This window comes from Doryrhamphus excisus, linkage group LG20, assembly GCF_037039965.1.
Source record: "Doryrhamphus excisus strain RoL-2023G ecotype Guam linkage group LG20, RoL_Dexc_Guam_v1.1, whole genome shotgun sequence".
Taxonomy (NCBI): Eukaryota; Metazoa; Chordata; class Actinopteri; order Syngnathiformes; family Syngnathidae; genus Doryrhamphus; species Doryrhamphus excisus.
Genome location: NC_136376.1, coordinates 8,294,315 through 8,311,266, shown reverse-complemented (window position 1 = coordinate 8,311,266; position 16,952 = coordinate 8,294,315). Strand labels below are relative to the sequence as shown.

General features: G+C 38.9%; 1 protein-coding gene and 1 long non-coding RNA gene across 4 annotated transcripts in view; one reads left to right on the top strand and one right to left on the bottom strand.

Annotated features, from left to right (window-relative positions):
- Nucleotides 1-246: 246 nt before the first annotated feature.
- The window catches only part of LOC131108080 (uncharacterized), a 24,097-nt gene continuing 7,391 nt past the window's right edge, over nt 247-16,952 (top strand). Inside the window, exons 1-2 of the long non-coding RNA XR_013630444.1 lie at nt 247-332; nt 10,582-10,703. This is a non-coding gene — a long non-coding RNA (uncharacterized LOC131108080). The remainder of the gene's footprint in view (nt 333-10,581; nt 10,704-16,952) is intronic.
- Nucleotides 5,402-16,952, bottom strand: part of LOC131108079 (cartilage acidic protein 1) — a 26,161-nt gene continuing 14,610 nt past the window's right edge. The window contains exons 7-15 of one of the 3 annotated variants that reach the window (XM_058058833.2): nt 16,076-16,218; nt 12,223-12,359; nt 10,605-10,687; nt 10,329-10,429; nt 10,087-10,255; nt 7,842-7,987; nt 7,619-7,661; nt 7,384-7,527; nt 5,402-6,227 (exon numbers count right to left, since the gene is read on the bottom strand). In XM_058058833.2, the coding sequence (XP_057914816.1) occupies nt 6,100-6,227; nt 7,384-7,527; nt 7,619-7,661; nt 7,842-7,987; nt 10,087-10,255; nt 10,329-10,429; nt 10,605-10,687; nt 12,223-12,359; nt 16,076-16,218 (1,094 nt within the window). In that variant the 3' untranslated portion in view covers nt 5,402-6,099. Of the gene's footprint in view, nt 6,228-7,383; nt 7,528-7,618; nt 7,662-7,841; nt 7,988-9,954; nt 10,010-10,086; nt 10,256-10,328; nt 10,430-10,604; nt 10,688-12,222; nt 12,360-16,075; nt 16,219-16,952 lie in introns of those variants that run through there. The other 2 variants (XM_058058834.2, XM_078799344.1) reach the window with 2 other exon arrangements.

Here is a 16,952-nt window from a genome sequence, read left to right as displayed (position 1 = left end):
TCTGTGTTTTACTATCCCACCTTGCAACCTGCTTTACAGGTGGTTGGCAAATCCTCTTCATATATTTCCTGTCTTCCCACCAGGCACACAAATCAATTAACAAAAATAACAAATTAGTAAAATTCACTTTACAAAAATGTAAAGAAATCATATACAACAAAATATTATTGGTACAACACCAATAAACTTATATTTTGCCGTTAAATAATTTTTTAAAACAAATCCAATCGCTTCCGGAAGTGACATCACAGAAGTGCGCGGCTGAGGAAGTCCTTATAGGGGTCTGCTGACGTCGACTTTTTTTTGACTCTACTACCGCGAACATGCCAATGGTAAGTTTGAATGTTTATGTTTTTGTAGCAAAAAATGTATTTTATGGATGAACTGATGAACACACCGTCGTTGTGTTACCGCGTCGATAGATTGTATGTATGAACCGGTGTAAAGGTGGTAGCGTCATCCACAGTAAATGACGGACGTAGATGACATTTACATAAAGTAATGTGTGGACAAGCTCTAAATCAGGATGTACATTTTCATTTTAAAAAAATTACAAAAAAAACTTTGTCATTCAGGAACCACACCAATATGACCTTTTTAATTTCAGTGTTTGTCATTTTAGTTTCATTTACCTCAGAATCAAATATGGTACAGTCCGCTCAACCCTGCTAGCTAACAGAAGGGCAAACAAATACAAATATGACGGTCCACAATGGTTTTGTTTATTGTAAATATGAATTTCTTTTGTCTTTTTGACATTTTTGTCAGAATGAAACTGTTCGCCCAGCCTCACTGTCAAATGTTCTGGACTAAAAAAACACAAATGTGACTGTCTGCAACAGAGGTGACCAACTCAATCGCACAGGGGGACAAAACTCCAAGCCTTCTTTAAGTTGTGGGCCGAATTGAGCGCACATAGAACATATTTTGAAATTCCAGCATTGAACCCCACCCTAGTGGAACCCACGGGTTTGATCTGCCAGCTTATGATTATTTATTGTACTTATTTCACCCTCTTATGCCCTGCCTGTTAACATTGGCATGAAAACCTATTTAACCTCAACCTGACAGACAGCCCTTGTGTTGACCCACCCCGGCTTTTTTCCAAGTTGGAAGAGCGTGGTTCCACTTAGAACATCAGCGGCAATCAACTGTTTTCAAAGTGACGCCAAAGTTATTGTGTTGCATTTTTACTCGGGGAGACAAATAAATGGGAATGGTGCGCCAATGTGACAGCGAGAAGAAGGCCCGGCATGACGGCAATGAAGGTTCATGGATTGTATTACAATTATATCTGGAGCAAAATAACCAGCTTTTTAAAATTACCGATGTATCTATCCCGAATAAGATTTACATGGAATGTAATTACAGATGTTAACTCTGCTTGGATCGCTTTAATTATGTTCATTCAGACAGGATGGAATGTAATAAAATGACTTCAGATGAGCTGATGCAATTATGATTATCCATAAATCTCTTTTCAAGGTAGGCCGTGGGCAAGAGGTGGGATTGTTCACCTGTCAATCACAGGACAAATACAGTATAGACAAACAGCAGTTTATTTAAAAATATATTTTATTTAAAAAAATGTAAATATCCTCTAATTTCAGCTTCTCAAATGAGAATATTTTTTAGTCATGCATGAAAGTAGACCTATTATCTTTGTGTTTCAGGCAAAACATGATATTCATACACAAAAGCTTTGACTGGAAAACATTTTTTTCTCTTTTCTGATGTTGTGAACCAAATCAATAACTGTTTGTGTTTGGTTCTTAACTTGGGGCTGCATACAAAGCAAAGACATTTTTATTTTTCAAGAAAAACCAGCCTGCATCAAAGCATATTTTTAGTATGACTTTCATGTTAAACTTTTTCCTTTGTTTATAATTTTTTTTCAATTTTATTTTTTTACAACTTTTTACAATTATTTTTTAAATTTTACTATTATTTATTTATCCCACCTTTTTTATATGATGTCTTTATTCTCGTAATGTTTTAACTTCAGTATTGGAATAATAATATCTTATACATATAATAATATATTTTACCCAACCTAAATTTCCTAAAATTGCAACTTCATTTTTGTTTCTCATAATATTACGACTGTGAAAAAAAAATCTTCTATACTTTATATTTCCACTTCATACTATGACTTTATTCTCCTTAATGAATGCCCTTTTATAGATTTTTGCTGTTTTTTTTTTTTTAGCTTTCTTCTTTAATTGTAGTTGTTTTACAATGTGCTAAGGACCAATAATAAGCAGCCAAGGCCCATAAATTAAAAAAATAAATAAAAAATAAAAAGTGCCCCAATGACACCACTGATGTAAACATTTCGATAGCTCGGGCTCATTTCAGCCCATTTATTCTTTAACAAATCCACTTTTGGTTCTTTCCTGTCAACAATATTGTAACTTACCATAACTGTTCTGTCTTGCATCAACACCAAAAGTTCAATGTAGACATTGTGTGCTTGTAGGAGAGATTTGTGATTAAAAGCATGCATGTTGTGTTCCTGTGTTGTGTGCCTTATTTTGCTACAGCACTGGAAAACACAGCTGGGACAGACACACACACACACACACACACACACACACACACACACACACACAGAGCATCCTCTTGTAGCCAAGACATCATTCAATGACACCATTTTTCAGTCCTCTTGAGCCAAACTTTATCACAGTTCTGTTATTGTATTCACTGATGTCTTTCTGTCATCGTGCACTTCCACTCTTTCCAAAAAGCGACGTAATCCTTCTTCCAGATAAAGTAGCCGAGCAGAGATATCCGTCGCTGTCATTTTTTCCCTTTTTTCTTGGGAATTAGCTCATACGTTGAACAATCCTCCGACAGTCGGTAACCTCTGCCATGTTTTCCGACGGGACAGTTTTATCCGGTGAATAATGAGCAGGAAGATGAATATTGCATTAAGTCGAACAAAGAATCATCTGTTCATAACATATAAAATGTCATCCCACTTTGGCGTATTTTTAGGAAAATATACAAACTCTTTTCATGCTTTGATGATAAATAATAAGGACTGTGGGATTAGGAGGAACATTTTTAAGAACATGCACATGCAAGTTAAATCTTTGCAATAAAACTGAGTAAAAAATCGAAAATATTGGACTTTATCAGATCCCGTCTTGTCGGGCCTGCCTGCAGCTGTTCACGCTCTCTTGCTAGCCGACGGCTCTTTGGCTCACAAAGCCAGCATGACACCATTGCTGGTCGGTCGGACAGAGATCCTCAGTGTTTTGACTTTAATTGTTTCAATGCTGTTTATCCGTCATTAAAATCATCTGAGGCAGCAAATGTGAGTTTTGTATTTACAGATGTGTCCAGCACATAAATGGATTGTTGTCATGACGACTCAATTTTTGAACAGGATGTACAAAATATAGTATACGACATATTCATGAATCGCACAAAGATGACTTCACTACAACCTGCGTGATGAAGTTGCAGTGATGGTAAAGGCAGTCAAATTGGATGAGAGCAGTGAATAAATTGGGAATTTCACGCTGTCTGCAGCTTGTGAAATATATTGCTTTGGGCCATAGTTGGAGCCAGAATATCGTCAGTTTGTAAAACTGTTTAGGTAATCATGCAGACATGACTTCGGAAATGGATGAATGTGTCTTTTACATTTGGTGCCTAAAAATCTGTGCTCATGTAGTGTTTTACGGTAAATTTTTATGAAAAAAAATGGGGAAATATTTAATTTTCCTTTGTTTGCATTGCTGCAAATGTAATTTGTCGTTATTTTAGAGAGTCGGTCAAAACTCACTTGTTCACTTGCTCATCCTGCTGCCGCTAGCTAAATGAAAAAAAGTAAACCAGTGAACATGTCACCAATTGTGAAACCTGCTGCTACAGGCTGTTTCCCCACGCTTCGAACCCTGTGGCTTGCACAGTGATGCAGCTCATTTTTAGATAAAAGAACTACATGTCCCATGATGCTTAGAGTGCAGCTTCAGGAAAAAGTGAAGTGGTTTCTAATGTCACATTTTGAAGTCTTATGCACCGATCTGTTACAGATTAAGTAAGTTTGATCAAAGGTAAGATTACTCCAGTTTCTGTTTGGATTACTCGGGACTGGCTGATAAAGTGTGTGATCCAGGAATTATCAAGCTGTTCAATTGTGATGCTGAAGAAGACTTTAGTGGTTTTAGTTGCCAGGAGGAGGGAGAGGTTAGCGATGTATGACATTTCTGTTGTTAAACTACCAAATTTACATGCACTGTTTGAGGGGAAAAATCATTTATTTCAATAAAAATGTTGCTTTGTCATCTTTTTCTCCTTACAATAAACACGGATTTGCTTAGTTTTGTATTAATATATTTACAGTATATACAATTTACAATTATTTCAACTTTATTCTCATGAATTTTGACTTTATTCTTGTGATATGACAACTCTTTGAGTTTAAAGTAACAGTATGGGTTGGTTCATATTGTACTTTGAAGCACAAAACCTTATATATATTACTGTTTTTCAGTGAGTTTGCACATTTATTTTTTTTAAAACAGCCCTATGGGTATCTGTTAAACTATTTTTTGTTTTTTACAACTATAGGAGTTAACCGCTCTCTTTACGCTGTCTGCCATGACCTTTTGTGAAATGGGCAGGGAAATCACCAGAGTTACATTAAATGCTCTCTTTGGTTTCATTTGATTACCAAGAGGAAAATATTATATTCCAGGGACAGGATGTTGCTTAATAAAAGCTTCATGTTCTCCTTCCTACTTGAATCTAATTTCTCTATAATATGGTGTTCACTGAATAACTTTATCAGCAGGGAGGTTTGGATAATACATTGTAATGAAATAATGAACTGTGGTGAATGTGAGAGATGCCTGGAGCATGTTTTAATGAGAACTGTGTTGGATTTTGTGTAAGTACGTTAAGTTAGTTTCCCACAGGGCTGTGATCTATCTGTGGCGATTTTGTGCGGTCACGGGTTAACGTAATGGTGTGATATTGAATTTGCATTAATTAGCCATGACGCATTTGCAAAAAGTGAATAAAACACAGACATTTTTACAACTCCAAATGAACTTATTTAGATGGGGATGGGGACACGCAGCAGACTCCCAAAGACTCTTCTCTAGATTTATCGCTAGATGCTAATTTTGTGTGGAAAAAAACACATCTAGAGTGATATGGTTACTCGCTAAATATAGCAACTTAGTCCTTATGTTGGCGACATCAATCCGTCCTGGTCCATGCTATTATTCCTTGCATTCTAATGTGTTTGTGAGCACCAAATCTATTTGTGGCGGAGCACATGAATGTATGGAAAACACTGTAAGTACTAAGTATTTTGGGATTCATTGATTATTTTAATGAAAATAATGTTCCCTCACCATAATCTTCACACCCTAACCACTCATGCTTTTGAGCCAAATATTGTGTTTTCAGCACACCATGTTTTGGATTTCAAACGAATGCAACATCGTACTGAACAATTTGTATGATTTCCTACAACAGTGAATTGGAGTGATGTCATGCAGATTCCAGTAATTAAAACTAAATGTCTTCTTGTGCTTGCTCACAAAACATGTCTTCTTTACTGTGCTGTAGAATTATTAATAGTTAACAAAATGTTATCCACCACCGCCTCAGGCAGATGGCCTGGCATATGTTCCCTAGCACACACACACGCACACACACACACAACTTGTAGCTTGGAGACCTGGTGTTTCTCAGCATCCCGGTAAGCCTGAACATAGAATGAGAGTGGCATTGTGCACATACAGATGGCGACCTCGGCGTGTCCCTAATGAAAGCGGCTGGTGGAACCAGTCGGTTCCGAGCAGCGAGTTCCCCACTGCGGCCTCCGCTTATTGACTTGGACTCGGTTCAAATCCAGCTGAGATAAATGCCAGGTGATGACGTGAGGGCTTTGCGAGTCTAACAGAGTTAGTTCTAGCATGCTCCCTGCAAAGTACCTGTATAGTCCAGAGGTGGGAACAGCTGTACACGAGCAATATCACTGATCCATAGAAAGTTTTAGGATGACGAGAAAGAGGATAGATAGTTTCTATACATCCTTGTTAAAACGACAAGAGCTGAGTCGAGGGAGGGAGGCGCCTACAGTAGTCCACTCTGGAGATGGTTAGAGATGAGAAGAAGCATGCCGATGGGTGACAGCCAGAAAGAACAAGCTGACCATGTGCATTCTGCAGAAGACCGTGTCTTCCCAAAGTAAGCCACCTGGGCTGCAGAAGAGAGCAGACAAAGAAGTTGGACAACATCTGCAACATCTGTGCCTGAATGGCTGACAGGGCTCACATGGGAGGGCACATTAGTCATGCAAGACGGTGGATCGGAGCAGATCGGCACCATTAAAACCTTTTACTCCCTCTACGGTTGAACTGTTCAAGGAGTCTGGTCAAAGACTTTTCCTATCATAAATAATGCAAATAGAAATATATTTGTCTATGTAACATGTCATACAGACGTTAACCACTGTTAACAGTACATTCTAAAAACAATACTGTATATAAAGTACTTTAAATGCTTGAATGTAAATCAATTAGCCGGCAAGTGTCCTAAAGTTGTCGGGTACATCCTCTACAAAAGCAAATAACCACTGGGGTCTCTAATTAATTAGTGCCTGGTCAGAATAGTGGCATTAACAGCTGTCAGCTGCATACAATCTCCTGATGTATTTTTGTATAACGTCCACAAGATGGCGGTAGCTGCATTGAAAGCATCATTGGTTTAACTACCTCTGCATGCGTTTTCAAATTTTGGTTGTGCTACTGAGCTGTTGGTGTGAAACTCATTTGCTGCACTGTTGTTTACATACTGCAATTACAATATTGGTTCTATTGCTGTTATGTTGTGCAATATATTTCATAAATGACTCTTACGTTTCGAGATGTTTGCGTTTCCATTTTGTCATGCACTCCAAATCCTTATTCAATTAAAAAAAATAGATGCTATAGAGTTGAGCTGCACGGCGGTCGAGTGGTTAGCACGCAAACCTCACAGTTAGGAGACGAGGGTTCAATTCCACCCTCGGCCATCTCTGTGTGGAGTTTGCATGTTCTCCCCGTGCATGCGTGGGTTTTCTCCGGGTACTCCGGTTTCCTCCCACATTCCAAAAACATGCTAGGTTAATTGGCGACTCCAAATTGTCCATAGGTATGAATGTGAGTGTGAATGGTTGTTTGTCTATATGTGCCCTGTGATTGGCTGGCGATCAGTCCAGGGTGTACTCCGCCTCTCGCCCAAAGACAGCTAGGATAGGCTCCAGCACCCCTCGCTACCCTTGTGAGGATAAGCGGTAAAAATGAATGTTCTAAAGTTTTCAAATATCGGAAATAGCTTTTCTCCAAAAATCGCCTACTTCTACAATTAACCACTCACCCACGCATGCAGACCCATCATAGTTGGGCTCAAAGCCCTGGTTGCATCTCTTCTTGGCACGGCATTTAAAACTGCCGTAGGTGTTGGTACACACAGGACGGTCGGAGGGACACACAGAGGGAAAGTGGGTACACTCATCTTTATCTGAGGAACAGGAGGAAAGGGCAGAAGGAGAAGGCACCCGAGCTTCATGATTCTGACACGAGACCACAACGAGCTGGAGGTTTCAACTCACCGATGCAGCGGCCGTTTTCATTAAGTGCAAAGCCGTGACCGCACTGCAAGATAAAGAGTTAAGACTATGTGTGTCAACCTTGACAATAAATTAACAAACCAAGAATGCATGGTTGTAGATGACCACTTTATGTACCACTTTTATGTCCATGCAGGAAGTGTAGTTATCAAGTGTGAAGCAATACAGCCATCCAGTGTGGCCTTCTAGGACCACAGTACTGTACCTCTATTTCCACAGTGGGCGTGATTTCCTCTTCGTCTCTTGGATAGTGGATCTCCAGCACAGAGTTGATCTCTGATGGTTCCAACGGTCGAGCGATGGAGCGACCGTCTGGCCAGTACACCTCCACATTTGTGGCCACGTCCTTACCTAAGAAAGCAGAGACACAATTCTCATTTTACGGTTGTGAAGTTGACCTAAAGTCAAAGCGACATAGAAAACTGTAAGAGGCATTTTGTAATTGGTCGAAAATACAAATGTATGCAAATGCGTCGTCCCTTGTGAGTTAATTAGTTCCAGATGCAACTGCGATAACTGAATTCCCAGAAAAGTATGATTCAATATTAATATTTTCATAATTAGAGGAGAGAAAAGCTGTTTTTGACTTTCTAATTTTAACCATTTTTAGAGCACTGGAGACATGAAATAACACCCCTATAGTCACATTTACACTCCTATTATTCTTTGTTTTCACAAAATTGTTAATGGACAGGCTACGGGATCACTGCAGGGACGTAAGAGATGATCACGGCTTTAAGCAGAGGATGCTAGCGAGCTAACTTATTAGTCTCCAATTCATTTTTCTAAGGGAAAGAAAGAAGACAGGGTTTCAAATGGAGTGGGGGTGAATGGCAAAGAAGCCAACAACTAACCACTTCCACAAGAAATGGGAGGAGAGCTTTGCAGGCAGTGTGGCATTACTGACGCCTAGTGACCAGAATACTCAATATTCAATATTTTCTGACTAATAATGGGCCATAGTCAACCAACAAAACAGTAACATTTCCTCTACATGCATGAGTTATAACTAAAATGTAATTACTAAAGCCTTCCTATTATTTTTATTCTTTATCAATTATTATTTTATTATTATTTAGTTTTATTTTGCTGTGAAAAAAGGCACTAAACCAGTAGGTGTAACCTAAGACTTTTACAAAGCGTCGTATCTGTCCTAAATCGGTACAAAAATATGTCTCTCTTCAGGAAGAGTCTTGATTAAAATGGCATTTGTAGTGCAAACACAAGTTATTTTGTCAGACAGACAAATCTAGCCAGCAGGTGTGCCTCAAAATATTTCATGTCTACTTGCACCCATATGTCACTTTGTGGCTGAGAGGTGGTGAGTGACTGATGCCTTTAGCAAGTGTGGACTTCTCTTGTGTGGCAAATCTGGTGCCAAAGGTTTGCTGTTGTGGGTTTGCGTGTGTGTCTGTGTATTTGGAAGGCCTTGGAGAGACTGTCGGACGTTACAGCGGTGTGTGTGGGCCAAACTGGGATCCAGTTTGTGACAAAGCAGGCCAGCATCCAGAGGCAAATCCCCCCCCCCCAGCACCAATCCAATCCATCTCTCCCACAGATTCTTTACTTTCCCTCGGGTGTCCAATCACGCCGGAGGTAACAGCCTGATGCTTTACACATGAAGTTTCTGCTTATTCTATCTCTCACCATCTGTGTGTCATCAGTTATTATAATCAGCTGTTTACATGCAAAACAATGATAGAATCTTTGTTTCACATGGTATTAATCAGATATTGTGGGATATTTTAAATTACCATGTGGTGGGTGTCCAAATATTATACAGTACAGTACAGTGGGTTGTGTTCACACTGCAGGTCAATTTTTGCTCATACCTATAATCAGTGTACATATAAATTTCTTTTTTTTTTCAAATGCAACTCAGGCCTCATTCGTATGAAGAAATCCGATATCTGTGATGCTACTCCAGTTTAAACAGTCAGGTCACTTAGGCTAGGTTCACACTGCAGGGTCTGATGCCCAATATGCACACCTTTTGTTCATGTGGTCATTCATATTACCAAAAAAATGCTTGCGGCAATGTCCCATCACCGATATGTGTGGGTGGATTGGTCCAATATCCACAGTGGGAATAGACATCACATCAAGTTCTCCACATAGTTGTGCCTCTTTCTTCTTAATCTGCGACGCAGGATAATTTGTATGAAGATATCGACTCCCGTTGAACAAAATCATTGTTTACTTATGTAAACATACAGCAAAGCATGTGACCGGATGCTTACTGGATGCTTTGCGTTCGCATCGAAAAGTCACTTTTTTGGGAATGTGAACAACAAAATTGTAAAAATCATACATCATACCATGCAATGTGAACTTAGCCTTGGACAAATGGTTTGGGACACCTGGCCATGACACCTACAGGAAGTGAAAATGAATAAAAATATGGAGTTATGAAGTTTGCCATGCTTAAGTTTGCAGAGTATGATTCTTACCAAGGCCAAAGTGTGCGACAGGCTCCATCTCACAGAGGTACCCTGAACCTCCATCAATGATGCGTGTATGGGGTCCACTCTTCTTGGTGTACACCACCACTTTAGCTCCTCTGGCAAAAGCACCAAACTTGGTGCGGGGAATCACACGCAGCCATGCGTTGTTGGTTCCCTTGGGAATACACGCAGTATATATTTTGAGAAGAGGAAAAAAAAGAATAGTTTTATTTGTGGCAAAAACCTACCAAGTTGACTTTGTAGACAGAAAGTGGTTGCGCTGCACTTTCACCATGAGATACCAGCAGTTCCAGACGGCCATCTCCATCAAAGTCTGTAGCTACAGCTCCTGCAGAGCCATCACAGTAATGATGCACACTTAAGGGCAATGTACAGAAGTGGAGTTCTAGTGCCATCTAACGGCAGAAAAAGGAACAGCAGGGTTATATTTGAAACTTCTGTTGTTGGCTCATTCTAACAACATGATCTCTCATGCTGCAGGGCAGCATTTGCTCAACTCTCACCGGTTCCTCGCCCCTCTGGCTCAGACGCCTCACCAACGTTCAGCTCCTCGATCTGTGGGTCTGCATGCTCTCTCCTGCTCACCCTGCCAATGAGATAAGGTCAGAATCTGTCACTCTTGTGTCACTTGTCTACCAACATACCCCAAAGGTCAAAACAACAACAAACTATCAAAAATGTAGTTTAACAATATATTATGTCATAATGGATTTAGCTTGCAATGAGTAGCACTGTGTTGAATCATCAGTGCTGTTTATGTTAATTTGGTTGTGACCAATATCAGAGAACAAATATGGAAAATGAGTTTCAACCAATTCCACACTCCCTAATCTCTTAATCTTCAGATTACAGTATACTTTAATCACGTATAAAATACATTACCGCATTGCTTTCTATTTAATCAACACAAATGTATCTTACATCTTAGTTACTGTGTACTCAGAGTCAGCAGGCCCATACGCAATCTAGGCCTCCAGAGGGCACTAAATATTGTTGGGAAAAAAAACAACACTTTCAATTTAATTATAATAAAACAAGTCACAGTGATTCAAATGTAAAGCAATCACCAATTCACATTACTACAAATGATAACAAATCCCTACACCCATCATTTTTGTACATACATTTTGCATACATTGTATATGGGTATTTTTATTTAGCTTTTGTATATTCTGTAGTTACTGCATGGTGTAAATGTGGCCTTCATATATAGACTTATTGTGTGCAAACAGTGTGGCTATTTGAATTGTTGTTGTTTATCATTTTTACATTTTGTTTCTTAATAAACCTGTTCTCAGCTAAATATTGATGGTCATATAGTGAATTAATTAGTCGAAGTTTGTTTCTTAAGGCTTGAGAGCAGAGTTAAATGACTTGCTTTATTTTCAAAATAAACAACAACATAGCCAAGTACTATGCAGCGGTGACCCCCATCAGACCATCTTCATCATCCCCAAAAAGACAAATTCTCTCTCATTGACCTAGCAAGCAGGAGTGTTTTCATCCAGAAAATCGCTGGGGCTTAAACTGATATTCCACATGTTTGGATTCATCCCCTAATGGCAACATTCATTAGATGTTTTTTTTATTTTTTGTGTGTTGTTCATTCAAGCTGCTTGGGCTTATGCTACAATTAAGCTCCAGCAACTCGATATGCATCTTAAGATTGTGTTTGGAGGGCTGAGTTCATTAATATTATCTAGCGAGGAGACCCAACCTAAAAGTGTCTTAATGAAAGAGGCGCCCATGTGTGCAGGAGGCAGGATGCCAGATAAGATTTCTTGGCTGGGATTTCTTACATTCTTCTCAGCATACAGGACCACAACATTAGGCACACCTGCAGATATACCTGCACCTCAACAACATAAAAATATTCTCAATGAGAGATATACTATAGTTAAGGGTGAAGTATGCTGTAGTATAGAATCGCACTGCATCATGCTCCTATTATTCAACAAATACATCAAAACTAATACATAATATTAAAAACAGCTCTCAGTAGTATTGTGAAATGTAGTTTGTTTGACCTAATGTTGTGGTCAGTGAACTGATGCTCCTTAAACAATTATACAAACTCGTTGTGATGATTGTGGAATGGCTGGAGGACTACGGACGGCATACCTAAACAGTCTATTGGCCGAGGGCCCCCTGTAGGCGATGTTATTGAAGAAAACCTCCAGTTCATTATCGTTGTCAAAGTCGGCTGCAATAACCGTGCGGACTGGGGATGGCATAGAAAACTTCTGCGAGGCAATGTCCTGGGAAGAAAGTGCAGCACAACAGGAAATTTGAAAAAGTATCACCAAAGAAGAGATTGTATTACAGCAGGTAACTTGCTGTATACTTTAAAATCTTTTTGTTTCGGCTTCTTGGTTTTAGTTCTACAATCTCAGCGATATGAAAAAGAAACATGAGCTCAGCTTGTGCAAGGCTCATTCCATAACCTTGAGGTCACAAGGTCAGGTTCCTCAACAAACTACATTAATAATCTTGTCCAGTCGTCCTTGAGTCAAACATTGATCTGTCAATGCTCACCATCTTACTACAAGAGATTAAATACAGGTGTCATCAGAAAAGTAAACTGTAGCTGTCTTAAAAAAAAAAAAAAAAACTCATCAGAGTGTTTTTGGATGTGAAAGTAACAGATGTCTTCCTGCTTCAATGATGCGGCGATAAGTCGGGAAAGAATTATAGAGCAGCCCTTCACTACCTCCAGTATTTACACCATGTTTTAATTATAAGGCTCATAAAGCTGCCGGGAGGGGGTGACCTTCTTGCTTTTTAAGGTGAAGGAGAGGCAATGGCCGATTGAGGCCATGAAGGAGGGTGGGGGGCATTCACGTAGTAGGTGGATGATGGATGATGAGGACTCACTTTACTACTACAAATACACAGCAGGAAATACACAAGCTTTGCAGGGAAAGGGGGGAAACTGTATTATATGTCTGATATTGCCATTCTAATGAAAAGAATGTATGTATGTTTGTAAATATTAGGAACCTCTGAGCATGGACTTATGCTTATTTCCCCATAGGAAGTGATGAAAGTGGAAATAATCTGTTCTAGGGTCAAAGTGCCACCATTATATAAACTTTATTACCAGAACAGGGATTTAAAAAAATGACATTTAACATTCTTAACTGTCATACAAGTGAAAAATATACTCAACACAAATATAAATGCAGCACTTTTATTATAGCTTCCATCTTTAATGGTTTGAACTCAAACATCTAAAACGTTTTCTATATACTGTAAATTCCAATGTAAGATGCTACTTTTTTCTTAAACTTTGAACCCTCCGGCTTATACAGTGGCTTATACGGCTAATCTATGGCTAAATTCTTGTGAACCCATTCAATATCTCAGGAGGTCATTATATACGACAATATAACGGTCTGACTCACAGTGTCATCTTTCAAAGAATACTTTACTCACACTAGATTCATCACACAGCAACTTAACATTCAAAATGTGTACCGTACAAATATACAAATTTGTCTTGTCAAAGTTTAAAAAAACTTTTTCCCATAAGACATTGCATCATTCATCGGGGCGCTTCAATGACATCAGCCTCCCTCTGGACTTTGAGCTCCGGGTCATCTGACTCTCTCTGGTGGACAGAGGCAGCATCACAGTGCCATCCACCATTCTATGGTGTGCAGTCTATGCTCAAAATGTTATTTTTTTCATTTTAAACCCATATTGGTACATATTTTTATATTTCTGAGGTATACCATTTCAGTGTTAAGTTGCTGTGTAATGAGTTTAATGTTGTTTGTAAGGTGAAACTGTGAGTCAGACAGTTCTATTGATAAACAACCTCCTGCAATTCCCTATGCATTTACGAGCACATTTTTAAAAGAGCTGACTGGTCCTCATTGACTCGTGTGTGTGCCACAATATACCATTATATGACACTGGCATGCTCATATGTGTACAAATCATTTGTTTCCTCTAAAGTTAGTGGGTGCAGCTTGGTCCACTTGGTCCTTTTAATGCTGACACTTACGACTGTTTTGGTATTGTGACTTTATTGACATTTATCCAAATAATGTTGGCCTAGTTCTGAATTGTTTGACCTCAGGGATATTCGACTCTATTGTATTAATCAAGAGAGCTCTCTTTGCTACACTGTATGTGTGTAAAAGCTATTGCAAAGAAAGGCGCGGTAATAGATTTTAATTAAAGCACAAACAGGCCTAATCTGCACTTTCCACTGTGGCGGCAAGCTGCTGTTTCAGCCCGATTTAATTAGCGGTTTACTGGACTGATACAACAGCTTCATTATGCAAGCCAAAAGGTCAGCGCTGCATTCAGGAATGCCATCCTGGGTGGAGTGTGGAAAGGGGGTCTTAAATTTGTTGCGGACTCCAGATTTAACAATCTTGAAGACAAAAAATACATAAATAAAAACAACAGACAGCTAAACCAATTTGTCGTGTGTGTGTGTGTGTGTGTTGTTGAGAACATAGATAAATAAGTGTACTGTATGTGTGTCATGTTGATGGAACTATCTGCAGGCTGTGTGCAGCAAACATTAACCCCTTGTTTGACCCCCATAAAGATGTCTCCCCTGAACGTTTATCTCCTTCCTAAAAGGATGCTGGATGCCTCTGCCGATTTAAACACAGTAAAGCACATCTCAGTTGCCACCACTCTGCAGATCTACGTGGCTGAGCAGTTGTCTATAAAATTTAAATGGAGTAATCACAACTTCCATCAGGATCAATATGGTGCATTCACTACACATTGATTGTAGTCAGGAGAAGAACAAAAGCGTTTTCCTCACATCAGCTTACCCACATTATTTAATTATTAGTTTTAAAGACAGCTGATCAGTCAGGTACAAGGACTTAACTAGTTAAATATCAAAATGGGCCATTGACAACCAGTGTTGGGCAAATTATGTAATTAATTTGTTACATTTACTAGGGATGTCTGAGATTTGCTTCTTCAGATATTTGCTTCAGATATTGTCCAAATCTCAATTTCCAATACTGATATCAGCCGATACCGATGTATGTAACATGACATTTTTTTTTTATGCCGATATCGGACCGATACTTATCAGTACCCATAGTTATTGGACAGTCCCTTATACCTATGACTTTCCCAAAAATGTAAATTAATAAGTAATGGCATTAGGCCTTCTGAAATGTAATTACAGAAAGTTTTTGTTGCGATCTGTTCCATGTTGAGCATATAAATGAAGCCGTATAAACAATCAACATTTGAAACAATCACATTTCTACATTAGAAAATTTTTACCAGGACTGTTGTCCCTCGTTTATTGCGGTTAATTGGTTCCAGACCCGACCACGATAAATTAACTTCCACCAAGTAGGATGCAATATTGATAAAACGGAATATTTTCATAATTAGAGCAGAGAAAACCTGTTTAGGAGTTTCAAAATACAGGTTTTGACATTATTAGAGTCCTGTCGACCTGAAATAACACCCCTATAGTCACGATTACACTCCAATTTTTCTTTGTTTACACAATATTTCACAGGCTACGGGATCACTACAGGAACATAAGGCAGCCACGGCTAGCATGCTAGCTCTCCAATTTACTTATTCTAAACTTAGTGTTTCAAACGGGGTGGGGAAGAAGGCCAAAGTAAGAAGTCAAAAACATATGACTTCCGCAGGGAATGGAAGGAGGACTTTTTTTCCACTCTATAATGTAAATTACTGATGCCTAGTGACCAAAATACACCATATAACTTGTCTTTTAATATTTATTTACTAGTAATAGGCCATATGCTCTGTCATTGGCTGGCGACCAGTCCAGTGTGTACCCTGCATCTCATCCGAAGTCAGCTAGGATAGGCTCCAGCATATCCATGACGCCAGTTAGGCTATATTTGTGTAAGTGTACACAGTACATGCAGTGTACTTCAATGTTAAAGATGTTAAAAATAAAATACACCATTCTCATTATCACTACCATTACATATGGAAGCAGACCCACCTTGAACTTCTGCTTCCGGTTGTTAAGTTGCATGTAAAGACGATGAGGTCCGTTCCAGTTGCCGTACACAATGTCGGTCTTCCCGTCACGGTTGAAATCTGCAAGTGCTACACCTCTACCGTGCTGCATGGGGTCCTCCACCCCTGACGAGACACATTGACACACTTGTTATACAATCAACTTTGTAGTAACGCATACAACACTGTGCAAAGGTCTTAGGCCATCATGACATTTAGTCATGCTATAATATCTTGTGAGCGACTGGAAGAAAAGCTCTGACTGGCTGGGGTAGAACTCATTTGGCATTTTAAGGGACCAGTTATTTTTCAGTTTCTTTATATATAGTAATATTTTTATTTTATAATGGCGTTATTTTTATTTGTCACCTTCACAGTTATCTGTGGATAGCAGTGAGTGACAAGGAGAGTACCTCAGAGCCATTCCTAACCCCTTGCCACTTTGCACTTTAAATTTCACAGCTTCACACTATCAGCATTTTTCAAAAACAATAATTAATAAATCATGCAGTTTTGTGGTTGAATACGGCCTATTATTGTTTAAAAATTGCATATTTCAGCAAATTTTATGTATTTTTTGCCTACTAAATTAGGCATTTTCAAGGATAAAAATGGGTAATAGAAGATGCATTCTGACATTGTGATGATATGTAGCATTCTACACTGGTCACTAGGTGTCAGTAACGTTACTGTAATTTTCTGTGAGGCATACGACAGGCTTTTATTGCACGTTTGAATTATCTGGCACATTAATAGCCACAATAATCACTAACGCGGGCTAATGTTGTGCAGCTCTAATTTATAGCGATGCACAAAAGCACATCTTATTTATGTCTTATTATCTGTACATTTTCAGTATA